Here is a 14,403-nt window from a genome sequence, read left to right as displayed (position 1 = left end):
GGTGCTGGACATCCCAAAGACCTTGGGTGCACCTGCCTGCTAGGTGAGCGCTCCAAGCAATGTCTGAGGCGTCGGTGGTGATGGTCTGCCCGGTAGGGCAGAGGATGAAGGGAAAACCCTTGTTCTTGACACAAACCCCTGCCAACCAGAGAAACTTGGCCCTTATACAGGGGATCAGAGGGAAAGAGGTCTTTAGAGGCTGTAAGTGTTGACACCAAAGGTTCTTTAGATACCACTGAAGCTTTCTCATGTGAACCCTGGCCAGAGGAATTAGAAGGATGCAAGATGTCATGTACCCCAAGGCTTGAGATGAGTTTTGGATGCCAGCTGGGTAAAGTAGAGAGGGAGGAAGCTCTGCTTTTCTGGGGATAGGAAGGCCATTTGGGATGCTGTGTCCAGCAGTGCTCCCAAGAAAATTATCATCCTGGGGGGTGTCTGCTTTGACTTCTTCTCATTGACGGTTAACCCTAAGGAAGTTAGGAGGGCTTTGACAAAGAGGAGGTCCTGGAGCAGCTTTTCTTTGCACTCTGCCTAAATGAGGCAGTTGTCCAAATAAGGGTAAATCTGTATATTTCTCTGTCTGCAAAATGCTATAGCAGGGGCTAAGCATTTGGTGAATACCCTGGGAGCAGTAGATAAGCCAAAGGGAAGAGCAGAGAACTGGAAGTGTTGTGAGCCAGCTCTGAAGCGCAGGAATTTCCTCCAAGATTCCCTTATGGGAATGTGGAGGTACGCATCTTTTAGGTCTAGGGTCACTACCAGGCATTTTTTGTCAGCATAGGCAGCAGTTGCTGCAAAGTTAGCATTTTGAATTTGGGGACCACCAGAGAGGTGTTTGGAATAGATAGATCCAGGATGGGGTGCCAAGTGCCCTTTTTTCTAGGAACTAGGAATAGCCTGAAATAAAAGCCTGGGATATGAGAGTCTGGACTTGTTTTAATGCCTCTGCCCACTGATTTGGAGGTAAGTCTGGGTACTCGCTTGGAATTGGGAGTTCGTTGAAAGTGAATTTGTATCCCTGAAAAATGATCTTTAAGACCCATTGGTCCTTTGTTACAGACAAACAATTTTCATTGCAGAGGGCGAGCCTTCCTCCTAGATTTTGGTAGGTGAAAGAAGGGCCGGGGAGGAGTGGGAGTCATTGAGAGTATTTGCCATAGAAGGATGGCTTAGAACTTCCTGCCTTTGGGGTATAAGTGGTCCACTGTTTGGTTCTCAGCTGTCCCTGGGATAGGGGCCTGGGTGGTCTCTCCCTACAGGGCTTACCTTGCCCCCGTCTGCTAGGTGCAGGTAAGAACCAGTGCTTAGAGGAAAATTTCCTGCTGAACATAGGAGGTTGAACCTGAAAGAAATCTTTTACTGTGTGCATTAATTTTGCTTTGTCTTACATCTTTTTAAGCACCTTTTCTGCTTTTTATCCAAACAAGCGGCCTTTATCCAAGGGTGCATCAATTAATTTAGACTTGACATGATCAGGGAGAGGTTGTTCCTTCAACCATGCATGTCTCCTAATGACAGAGCCTGACACTGCTGCCCTGCTTGAGGCTTCTAGGGCATCATATCCACAGTGTAATGAGTGTTTTGCCACTTGACAAGTAGAGTGCAGTAAATCTGCTAACTCTTTAGAATTGACACATTCAGGAAAGGTAGAAATCTTTTGCTTTAATAGTTCCAAAGTGTGTTGTTGATAGTTTAACATATGGAATTGACAGTTGAGTGCTCTGATAGCTAAGGTTGCAGAGGTGTAAACTTTTTTAACCCATCTGTCCAGAGCTCTGGCATCCTCTTCAGAAGGGGTAGGATTCTTTGCAGAGCTAGCCCTAGCTCCTTTAGGTTCCTGTGTAATGACCTCCAGGTCTGCAGCAAGAATTCTGTACAGGTATTTGTGAGAATCCGGTACTCTGTAATACCTGTCAGGTTTACTGGGATCAGGTGGGAAGGCATCAGGGGCTAAACTGGATTCATGGAAAACATCATCCACCACTTTTAAGATAGTAATGATGGTTAAGGGTCTGTCCTGGGGCAGGTCTAGAAACTCTCTTAGCCTTTTCTTAGACTGAAGGAAGTCTTGAGATTTCCAGTGGAAATGTTCCCCGAGGGTGTGAAGGGTTTCCCCAAAGGAAAGGTCTTCTGGTGGGGAGGCAGAAGGAATGTATTCCTCTGCATCTGAATCCTCATAAGCAGTCAGAGGTTGGTGGTCCTCTTCAAAATCTGAATAATCAGATTCCTCAAAATCCTGTTCTGTCATTAGTTCAGGAGAAGGGTGTCTTTTCCTTCTAGAAGTTGTGGCCTGACTGCCCCTGATAAGGGAGATAAGATCCTCCGCCATCTTAAGCATTTTGGCTTGGGGTGGTGGAGCAGGAGTAAGATGGTGGCTAGAGGTAGATTTTCTAGGAGTGGCCTGGCTTCTAGGTCTAAGAGTATCCATCGGTCTGAGAGAAATGGTAGTCGGATGAGAAGACGTCAGTTTTTGTCTAGAATCGGTAGTGTGAAAGGCCTCCTTGGAAGCCAGTGCTTGTGTCGCGGCTCTGGACTCAACCGAGGCAGAGACAACCAAAGGCTCGGAAGACGAAGATGATTTCTGCAGCATACTGGACTCTGAAAGGGTCTCGGCAGAGGTCTACATAGATATCATATTGGGCATCAAGTGCTGCGAAAGTGCCTCACTGAATTCCGGAGAACTGATGACCTGCTTAGTGGTAGCCTCGTCAGAAAGCTTAGCCTTGAGTGGTCTGTCTTTAACTTTATCTCTACGTTTTTTCAGAATGTCTACAGATTGTTGGCTGAGAGATGCCATTTCAGAATGTGAAGATGGAAGATGAAAATAATTGTCTACAAAAAGAGCCCTACGATGAATGGTTCTCACATTTAAGAGGGCACAGACCCGGCAACGGGGGACGTCGTGGTCTGGGCCTAAACAAGTGACGCAGTAAGAATGGAAGTCTCAGTGTGGGATCTGCTTTCCACAGGTGAGACAATTAACTTTTTCGGACATCGCTTAGTGCAAGTAAAAGGATCCCCAACAGGGTACTTAACTTTAGACGTTTTCAGCTGTAATCTGTGCTCTGGTAGCAACTGACCGGCACACTTGCGAACTGCTTCTGCTACGGGCTCCACAGCAAGAAAGACTGATATAACGGCATCATCTGCCTTGCTTTATACCACTGATGACCTGACGTCAGTCCACAAGTGACAGCAGCTGACGCAGAAAAAGATCGACTCTGATATTCGGGCTGGCCGAGGGCTACTACAGCAGGGATAACCCACAGGTGATGAATGCAACAGTGAAACATGAAGAACATCTGACAAAAAAGAAACAAAAAAACAAAAAACAAAATGGGATATAAGCCTGAGATTAAGAAGAATGATTCAGTGTTGAATATGAAGCAATTTCTATATAAAGAGCTAACATGTAATAAGAAACTACATAAGCATGCAAAAAAGTGAGAAGCCAAAAGATGCCATACCCCCCATCCAGAAGATATCAGAACTGTGTTTTGTACCAAAAGCTGGAACAACAGACCCTCTGAACTTTCAAGCAACCTTTCTAATGGCTCACTGAGTGGATTTATTTAATGTCTTTTCCACAATTTGGTGGAATCAGAAGTACTATGAATCCAGACATTCCATCACAGGGGTATGATACTGGCACAGAAATATCTACCACATTTATGCAACAAGCTTTTGCTTCATTTACTCAAGCTTCCAAAAAAACTTTCTTCTTCTGTTTGGCACTTGAGATTGTTAAAAATTTATATGCAGGTGAATATTGTCCCATGTGGACTCCACATCTATAAACACTCTGAGGTAGGTGGTAACCAAGTTGACTTGATTACCAGACAGCATGTTATTCAGGCTACCACTTCTCACATGACTGTGGAATGTATAATTGATTTTTATGAGGCTATCATCACGTAACAGAATAGTACAGTTTTTCTGCATCTTCAAGCACTTAAATATTTTTCAAAATATCAGAGCTTTCCAAACTGTTTGCAGAGTACAGCACCGCCAATGAACCAATAAACAGTTACACATAGAGTAGGAACAAGAGAAATTAAAAAAAACTTAGAAGGGTCACTAATGATTATTTGGTATTGATGGTCTTGGAGTTGGCAAACAAGGAATGTGTTTTGCCATGAGTATGATTTAAACTTCTATGGGAAGGAATAGAACTAAAAAAGAATTTATCAGACAGGGTAGATTTTATGTTCTTCAAAATTCAATTCTAATTTATCTTCTTACACAGATACTGAGGTAAATTCGATGAATTTGCCCCCTATTAAAGAAAAATCTAATTTAAATGAGCAGTGCTATCATTCCAATTCCAGTGCACGTGTTACAAGCATCATAGAAAGTACAGTTGTGTACACTTACCAACAATGTAGATGTTCGAGTGGATTCACTGTTGCAGTCATAACCACTGGGTTATCTGGCTCCCGGTAGCCCTCGATCGGCCAGAATACCAAAGGTAAGTAAATATGACGTCGGCTCTAGTCGGTTGTAAAGGACCTCAGGACGTCTGATACAAAGGGAGGCAGCCAACATCACTTCCTCAGTCTTTCTTGCCATAACAGTCAGAAGCCCCCAGAAAACAAGGCTTAAACCAAAAGCAATTTCGGCAAATAATACCAAATTTAGCCGGTACCTTAGGAAAAGAGAAAGGAGAGGACCAAAAAGGTGGAAGGAGGGAGGGAAATCAGGACTGCAACAGTGAATACACTTGAACATCTACATTTATGGTAAGTGTACACAACTGTACTATGTTCATCATGTTTCACTGTTGCAGTCCTAACCAATGGGTTGATTACCAAAGCCCAGAGAAAAGGGAGGAGGAACCAACAGAATCAAGGATTGGAGATAATGCCCTGCAGAACAGCAGTGGCAAAGCCTGCCCTGGCTCTGGAAAACAAAGGCAAATTATAATGCTTTGTGAAAGTGTGAACAGTAGACCATGTGGCAGTCTTCAAACTGTCTTTAGTAGGGACACCCCTTAAAAAGGCTACAGAAGTGGAAGCTGCTCTAGCTGAATGGGTCCTAACCCCTTGAGGTGCAACCTTGCCATGAAAGGAATAACAAAAAGTAATGCAATGTGAAATCCATTTGGAAATGGTTTGCTTGGAAATGGTTTTCTTAGAAATAGCCTTGCCCTGGGCTCCAGAAGCAAAACTGACCAATAACTGAGCTGATTTCCAAAGGTCTTTAGCCCTGTCCAGGAAAAACCTGAACTGTCTGTGCACATCAAGAGAATGTAGGATCCTTTCACCTCTATTTCTAGGATTAGGAAAGAAGGTAGGAAGGTGTACGGCCTGATTAAGAGTCAGGATAGAAACCACCTTAGGCATAAAGGAGGGGTTGGTTCTCAGAGAGACCCTGTCTGCATGGAAAATAAGAAAAGGCTCCACAGCCATCAATGCTTGCAGCTCCGAAACCCTCCTTGCTGAAGTTATAGCCAAGAGGAAGGCAGTCTTCCAAGAGAGAAACGTTAAATCTGCAGTGGCAGCTGGCTCAAAAGGAGGAAGAGTGGGTTTCTCTAGAACAAAATTAAGATCCCAGGCTGGAGTAGGTACCCCTTTTGGGAGGTTTTAAGTTGCAAGCACCTCTGAGAAACATTTTCATCAGGGGATGAGAGAAAATGAGTTGTTCAAAAGAACTATGAGCAGAAATGGCTGAAGCATGGATCTTGATAGAGGAAAAAGAAAGACCACCCTGAGGCAAATCAGCCAGGTATTCCAAGATCAGAGGAAGGGTAGACTGAGAAGAAAATTCCTCTCTAGCCTGCATCCAAAGAGAGAATCTTTCCCATTTGCCAGCATAGGACTTCCTAGTGCTACATACAATGAGCCAAACTGCCAAATGGAGAGACTGAAGATGAGGATGTAGAATATTTCCCCCTTCCTGAACCAAAAGATCTGGCTTCAGAAGAAGATGCCTAGGAGGAGATTGGGTGAGACTGCGAAGCAGTGGATACCAATGCTGTCTGAGCTAGTCTGGAGCTATGAGAATAGTCCTTGGTTGTTCGTCCCTGATCTTCAATAATATTCTGGGAAGAGGAGGGAAGGCATAAACTGACAGCACTATCCAAGGGAACGACAGAGCATCCACTTTCCAGGCTCTGCTGTGATGCTGTCTGGTGTAAAAAAGAGGTAGAAGATGGTTGTCTGGAGAGGAGAAAAGATTCACCTCAGGTGTGCCCCAATGTTGAATGATGCTGTAAAAAACTGCACTGTTCAGCTGTCACTAATGAGGATCCAGGGTCTGTCTGCACAGCTGGTCTGCCAAAACATTGAGCCTTCCTGGTAGAAACTGAGCTAGGAGATGTAGGCCCAGGGATGCTGCTATCGACCAGAGATTCATGGTCTGCCTGCACAGGGGGTAAGAATGAGTACCTCCCTGCTTTTTGATGTACCACATGACTGTGGTGTTGTCTGTTCTGACGAGCAGGGTCTCTGGAGAAAGAAGATGCTTGAAAGCTAGTAAGGCCTACTGGGGACTGCTGTCAACTCCTTTAGATTTATGTGCAGGTGCATCTACTGGGCATTCCAACATCCCTGTATGCATCTGCCATCCAGGTGAGCTCCCCCAGGCGTAGTCCGAGGCATCTGTGGTAAGAACTTGAGTGGCAGGAGGTGGGTGAAAAGGCATGCCTTTGTTCCGTAGACAGGCTGCTGCCCACCATAGAAACTCTGTCTGCAGAGATGGAAGCAGAGGAATCATCATATCCAGGTCCTGTGTGTGTTGACACCAAATGTTCTTGAGGTACCATTGCAATTTCCTCATATGCAGTCTTGCATATGGAATCATGAGAATTCAAGAGGCCATGTATCCCAGAGCTTGCAGGTACTTCCTTGCAGGGAGCTGGGACAGGCCTGTAAAGTCCTTGAAGTAAACTGAAAGAGTTGTCTGCTTCTCCTGGGTGAGGTAAATCATCTGGGCGGCTGTGTTCAGACTCGCTCCCAGGAATATTATCTCCTTGGATGGCGCCATTTTTGATTTTTCCTCATTGAGAGTATAACCCAGGCAAGAGAGAAGTGTCTTTACAAATTCTAGATCTTTAACAGCTTTTCTTGAGAATTTGCTTGAATTAGACAATCGTCCAAATATGGATAAATCTGAATTTTCTTCTGCCTGCAAAAAGCAATGACTGGAGTCAGGCACTTTGTGAAAACTCTGGGAGCAGTAGATAAGCCAAAGGAAAGCACAGAGAATTGATAATGTTGCTTGCCCACCCTGAAATGAAGGAATTGGTTGCAACTTTTCCTGATAGGGATGTGCAGATAAGCTTCTTTGAGATCCAAGGTTATCAGCCAGGAATCCTTTTCTAACATTTGGCAGCAACTGATGCAGAGTGAGCATTTTGAACTTTGGAATTACCAAGAAAGAGTTCAGAATGGATATATCTAGGATAGGACACCAGGTGCCTTCTTTATTTGAAACTAGGAAAAGTCTGGAACAGAAACCCTGGCCTACCTGCTGAGCAGGAACTGATTCTATTGCTCCCAGATGAAACAGAGACAACATTTGTTTTTTCTACTTCTGCCCTTTGGTTTGGAGGAGTGTCCGGAAATCCTTGGGGAACTGGAAAGGTGTGGAAAGAAAACTTGTGCCCTAGGGATACAGTTCTGAGTAACCATTTGTCGTCCATGATAGTGGCCCAGACATTTTCAAAAATTGGCAATCTTCCCCCTAAAGGACTCCAGGCAGGCAAGAAAAGGAAGAAGTTGGATAAAGTCATTGAGAGTGTTTAGATTGAGATGCAGGCTTAGAACTTCCCACCTTGGAAGTGGAAGTCTGCCAATGCTTAGACCTTTGAGGGGTAGCCACCTGCCCCCTAGAAGATTTTTAACCTCTAGTCCTAGAACGGTTCTGTCTGCTGGTATCAGGAAACATCCAACTCTTAGAAGAGTAATTCCTGCTAAAGTGAGGAGGTTGAACTTACAGAAAATCCTTAATAGTTTGCATAGACTTGGCCTTATCCTCCATTTTTTGAGCAAGGTACATCTAAAAGCTTAGCCTTAACAGGCTCTGGTAGGGGCTGTTCCCTGAGCCTGAGCTGAGTGTGCCTTCTGATAACAGATCCAGTAGCTGTAGCCCTGCAGGAGGCTTCTAGAATGTCAAAACCACAGTGTAAAGAATGCTTGTTGACAAGACTGGCAGAATTCAGCAAATCCTGCATATCCTTACTCTCTGACAACAGAGGCACACTTACTATCCTAGACTTAACAGCCTCTAGGTTCCTAGATTCCCTGTCAGAGGGAACAGGATTTTTGGTAACAGTGGCCTTAACTCCTTTAGGACCCTGAGAAATAACCTCTGGATCAGCCAACGGATTCCTGAAAAGAAACAGAGGAGAATTAGGGACTCTATAGTACTTGTCAGGTTTCCTAGGAGCAGGAGGAACCGATTTTGGAGTCAAGGAATTTTCCAGAAAAACATCATCAACCACTTCCAACACTGGGGGAATAGCCAGAGGATTATGTTGAGGTAAATCCAAAAACTCCCTAATCCTTTTCTTAGATTGGGGATAATCTTGACTTTCCCATTTAAAATGCTCCCTGTGGGTATTCAAAGTATCACCAAAAGAGAAATCCTTTGGGGGAGAAGAAGAAGGATTGGACTTCTCTGCATCTGAATCCTCAAAAGGAGAAAAAGACTGAGAAACTTCCTCTTCATCAGTAGAAATGCTAGAAGAATCAGAACCAGAAAAAGACAAAGCCTCAGGAAAAACATCCCTACTCCTTTTAGAAGGAGGAGGCTGTGACCTCTAAGAGTCAAAAGGTCATTAGCCATTTTAATCATTTGGGATTGAGGGGAACGAGAAGAAACTGGAGCCTGCTTTTTCACAGGCTTAGGAATGGAAGATTTACCTGCAAGTCTGAAGGACTCGGTAGGCCTGGCAATTGCTGAAGTCACAGAAGAGGTCATCGGTATGAGCTTGCTGTCTGAACGAAGAACGGAGGCCTCGGACACCGGAGTCAGCTTAGCGGCTCCAACTCCAGCTGAAGAGGAGACAGGTGAAAGGTCCAAAGGCTGGAGGCTGGAGGTCTGGGGAACTCTGAAATGGTCTCAGCCGAGGCCTGCGGTTGAAACTCCAGGGGCTGCAAAGGCACCTCACTGGCTACCGCATGACTGACAACCATCTTAACATCATCCGAGGACTTAACCTTCTGAAGCTTGTCACAGTCCTTATCCTTACATTTCTTGGGGATCTATCTGAAGCCTGAAGACCAGTGGATGCCATACCGACAAACTTAGACCAAACCCCAAAATGTTTTGCTAAAAGCTTAGCCCAATGACGAATAGTACGCGGATTAAAGGAGGCACAGAGATCACGATTAGGAACGTCGTGGTCAAGACCTAAACAAATAATGCAATAGGAATGAAAATCTCTATGGAGAATCTGATTTCCACAGGTAAGACAATTATTAACTTTTTCTGACATTTGTTAAGGCAAGAAAAGATGATCCCCAATGGGGTGCTTAACTGTAGTTGACTTCAACTTTGTAGTCGGAAACCAAAAAAGGCAAACTGCCGACCAGCACTCGTGCAAGAAATGCTTCTGCTTCGGGTTCCACAGCAAGGAAGACTGAGGAAGTGACGTCAGCTGCCTCCTTTTGTATTGGACATCCTGACGTCTTTTAAAACCGACGACAGTAGACGTCATATTTACTTACCTTTGGTATTCTGGCCGTTCGAGAGCTACTGGGAGCAGGATAACCCATTGGTTAGGATTGCAACAGTGAAACACGATAAACATCAGCAGCAGTTTGCTCAGGTGAGATTCCAGGATCTCATGTTGAGCCTTACCATGAAATGAATAAGAATCTTTTTTTTTTGATCTTTCAACATGTTCTTATCAGTTTCCCAAATAAATTTAACTTAAAAATGTCTAAATTTTATTCCGAGCCTTTATGTTTCAGAATTTGATATGGTGTCTGATATTAATTTTTTGTCCAGGTTACGTATTCTCGAATATTGGTCACATATATGAATGCATGTGGGTGGAAATGATGATACTGATATAATTACTTTTTAGTTAAAAAAAATTATTGTCTCAAGCATGCTACCACTATACTGAGTTTTGAGGATGGTGTGGTATATGATTTACATTTGCAATAATACACCATTTCAAGAATTTTTCTTTTAACTGAAGTGAAAACTTGTAAAAACATTTCACTAATTACAAAATTCAAACCTAAACAAACAAACAAAAAAACTGCTATATGTATAGATATGCAAGTAGGCAATGTTGCAATACTCTCAAATAAATGGTTAGTACTTTTATCGCAAAACAATTTAGAAGACACTGCAATTTCAAAATGTTCTTTTTCAAATGATACTTAAAATTAATACCTTGGTGTACAGGCACTAAGTTAGATTTGCCAAAACTAGATGATATAGGCATTGAATAAGATTTGCTATTAAAATTTCCTTTCAAGGTACAACTCCATGTCACTTCCCCCAACAGGTGTAGGTACATGATCAAATATATAATTGTTTTAAAACTATTACATATTAAGCTGTATTTATAGAATGTGGAACTTTAGTTTTCACTTTGATGCCATATTGATTTTCAGATATTCTACTGTTTAATTGCCTTTTTATTTTTCCATCATAAAATACCTCACAAAATATGCACACTGCTACATAAACCACAAAATCAGAGCTGCAAGTATAATGACCTGGAGTAATAAGTTTTCCTGGTGCTCACACAAAAATATGATATTGCAGCTGAAACAAATCTAATGAGACTACAACTGCAACATTTATAAGTGCCCACTTTCACATTAGTAAATTTCTTTGTCTTTATTATTCCTACCTTGCCTGCTAACAAAAGGCTTATCATTCATTTTGTCAGCAATTTCTTGACCAGGTGATAAAATGATGTAGCATATCTTTGCATCTGCAAATATGTATGTATTTTATAACATATCCTTTTATCTGTAAATATATTTTGTTATTTTCTTGTGTGATTCTTTGCACCAGGGCTGTGCCTGCAAATGGTCCACTGAGAACAGTGTATTACCCTGCTAGACAACTATGAATAAGTAATTAAGTAAGCAAATGAATAAATGTATTTCCAAGTTTCATGACAAAATGTTATTAACTTGGTTATTATATGCAGTATAAATAAAGGTCAAGGTTGTGGTACTTCTGAAAGACTCTAAATTGTTGACGTCTGTATTAGTGTCACTAATGCACAGTTTAGCCACCTCATTTTGGTAACCTCTAAAAGTAAACTCAATTAATGTTTTCATCCTTTTCTCAAAGGCAGCATTATTTACAGTTAACTTTTTAGGTCTACTAATTTGACTTCTGAAAAGACTATTTTAAGAACCTAGGGGGACACTATCATAATGCATATAGGTAGAGAGACATGATTGAACTCACTGAATGTGTGTCCCAGGCAGGTATGTCCCCAGCCTTAAGCAGCATTCCACTGTCACCCAGAATGATGCCTGAATACAAACATAAAATGATTGACTTTAACAATTGGCTTAGTTTCTGGAGTCATTCCAGGGGGATCCAGTACCTGAAAGCCTGGGAAGATATGCTCAGCAGACCAGAATGCTTTGAAAGAGATGGCCTGCATCTATTTCACCTAGGCTTCAGGATTCTGGCAAAGGCTCTTCCCTCCCCTATAGTGCCTTTTTTAGGAAAAGTAATGAGGTTAAAAGTACCAACATAAAAATTTAAACAAAACACAAATTAAAGGTCATACTGCTAAACGCTAGGAGTCTAAACACAGAACTGCACTCATTGCAAGCATTCCTAACCCTGGAAAATGGTGACATCTGTGTGGTCACAGAAACCTGGTTCAAAGCTGCGTAGAGCACCCCAGCCTTACCTGGTTACTCATCCTATCATACATTCAGACCCCAAACTGTGGGTAGTAAAGCCAAAGGAGGTGGAGTTTCAATATAACAGTATGATGCACAGGAGACACTCCAGGTGCAGTTAACTATTGATAAGTCCCCTATACAAATAGCTAGCTAGCTACTGGCCCCCAAATCTGACCCAAGATGCCCAAACTGCCTATCAAGACCTTTTCGAATCTATCAAGATTCAGTCCTTTACCCTGATCCTGTGTGACTTTAACTACCCAAACATAGACTGGAAGAAATACTCTTGCAGAACACAAATACGCAGAGATTCCTCAATTTTGTAAATGCAAATGCTTTGGAACAGCTAGTCCATATCCCCACAAGAAGTGATAATATCTTGGACTTGGTATTAACCAACATGAGTAGCCACTGCAGCATCCCTGTAGTATCATCCTCCCTTGTACGATCCAACCATAAAGTGGTCACGTTTGAAGTCACCATCTCCCCCGGCCACCCTCTAGCTAGGGTCAATCAAAAAAAAACTTCTCCAAAGCTGATTACAACCTCCTGAGGGATGGTATAAACAGCTTCAAAGCCACCTCTCTAGGAACTGGCACCAGTATCTAAAACTATACCAAATTATTATACAAACATTTATATAGATGCATGGAATCAGGAATACGTGACAGGACTAAATCATCCTCCCCAAGGAAGAGTAAACCTGTCTGGTGGACATCTGCAATAAATAAACTCTATAACAGAAGAAAAAAATTGCTGACCAGGACCAGAAGGAGCAGGTGCCCAATTGGAAGCATGGCCGTTGATGGTTTTGGGATTTCGGTCTTTTGGTGTTGATTATTACTTATTTGAAGAAGTGTCTCTTCGATTACATCATATAGACCCTACACAACATTCACTTTTTTCATTTTCCAATGTCTCTATACTTAAATAACTTCTAGACTTTTTCACTGCATCACTTTGTAAATGAGCTACTGTGTTATAGGTTTTAACTCTGTACCTAGTTTTCTTCATCGCATTGTCATTAATCATTTTTTCCTTGGATGTTCAATACAGTTTTAACTTGTCCTGAACTGCTGCTTACAGGACACAGGCAAGCTGCTTTGAGTGTTCCCCAGTACACTACATCGATTTATTATTTATTTTATCATTACATATTCATTGCAGCCCTCTTTAGCATTTATCCTCAGTCCATCCCAGTTTGTCCTCTTCTCTTTCGACTTACCCACAAGGCTCATCTTCAACAGTTAACCTATTTGCTGCTGTTTCTACTGTTGCTAGTCTGTCAAGCATCTTTTAGTTTAGGGAAGGTAGAAGAATGTGGGTGGCAATCTTGGGTGGTTGGACAACACAAGCAGAGTAGCTTATTTCACTTCTACCTTCATTGATGCAGTAGTGATTTCAGTGGATAAAATGTGCTTGCTGCATTCCCAGTGCATCAGACCTCATTGTTCAGTGCTGGCATGATGCATACATACCATCTTCAATTGGAGACAGGTTTGAACAACACTGTCTCTCATCTTCTGTCCAAGACCTTCCTCTCGTTGACTCTGATACTTACTGAACATGGGCGGCTACTGGCATACATAGGTACCCTTGTCTTGGACACTTGGATGGCCACCTCAGTCTGTTTTACTCTTGTTCTCAGTACAGTATAAATTGTTTTTTTCTGAGCTGCTGGACTGATGCATATCCTAGCAAAAAATATTTCAAAAAGGTGGAAAAGAACTTTGTCTACCTTAACTAGCAAATCCCCCTTCCTTCACTTCTACCTGAAAAGGCAGTTACACTCACCTCTGCAATTTCTGCCATTGGGCAATAGACGGTATCCAGGAGGGCAGGAGCACTGGTAACTGCCCTGGGTATTTCGACACTCATGCTGGCAGGGGTTTCTTACTTGACACTCATCCAAATCTAAAAAAAAAAAAAGAGAAAAAAGTAAGCTTGTATTCAGGGATACATAGGCTCTTTTTAATTTTTAAAAGAGAAGTTTAAGGAAGATAATATGCTGTTAACACAGGTCCAAGCTTTAAGTAAAAATATCTGTAGTCCCAACTGAAGCTAAATCAATAACCTTTTTTGAAGAAAAAAAAAAACAAAGCTTACTGTAAGAGAATCGTGCATTAAGACTAGGAGTACAGGTTCTTGGCAATGACAATGTCATTGAGCTCTCCTCTGATCTTAGCAAAGGTTCTCCCTGTCATCACAGCTGATTTTTTTATTTCCAATGGTTTGACTGCTAGCTGAAAATGAGTTAGTGTTTAAATGTGCACACATTAAGATTTTCAATCAGAAACTTGTTATCACAGCAGTAATGGAACCCATTGTTCAAGTTTTCACCTCTCTTGTTATTTAATTAGTAAAAGTAGTGGTGCTGCGGTAGCATTGTCACCTCACAGTTGGACGTTGTCCCATTCGATTCTCAGCTAGAGCGTCTTCTGTGTGGAGACATGCATGGGTGGGCGTACCTTCGTTGAAGGTTGTGCGTCAGGGCTGGCAACTCGGCACGTAAAAATCTACTGCCAATCATTAGCAGACCGGAGTTCCGCTGTGGCGACCCCTA

The 14,403-nt window shown here is 42.4% G+C and overlaps 1 protein-coding gene across 2 annotated transcripts in view; it reads right to left on the bottom strand.

Moving 5' to 3' along the window:
- The window catches only part of HMCN2 (hemicentin 2), a 2,554,053-nt gene that overhangs the window by 58,414 nt on the left and 2,481,236 nt on the right, over window positions 1–14,403 (bottom strand). For both annotated transcript variants that reach the window (XM_044058392.1, XM_044058391.1), the window contains one exon: window positions 13,635–13,754. In XM_044058392.1, the coding sequence (XP_043914327.1) occupies window positions 13,635–13,754 (120 nt within the window). The remainder of the gene's footprint in view (window positions 1–13,634; window positions 13,755–14,403) is intronic.

Source organism: Protopterus annectens, chromosome 16.part0 (assembly GCF_019279795.1).
Source record: "Protopterus annectens isolate FY-2018-M chromosome 16.part0, PAN1.0, whole genome shotgun sequence".
NCBI classification, from domain to species: Eukaryota; Metazoa; Chordata; order Ceratodontiformes; family Protopteridae; genus Protopterus; species Protopterus annectens.
Note: the sequence above shows the minus strand (reverse complement) of the source record. Positions and strands in the feature narration are given on the sequence as shown.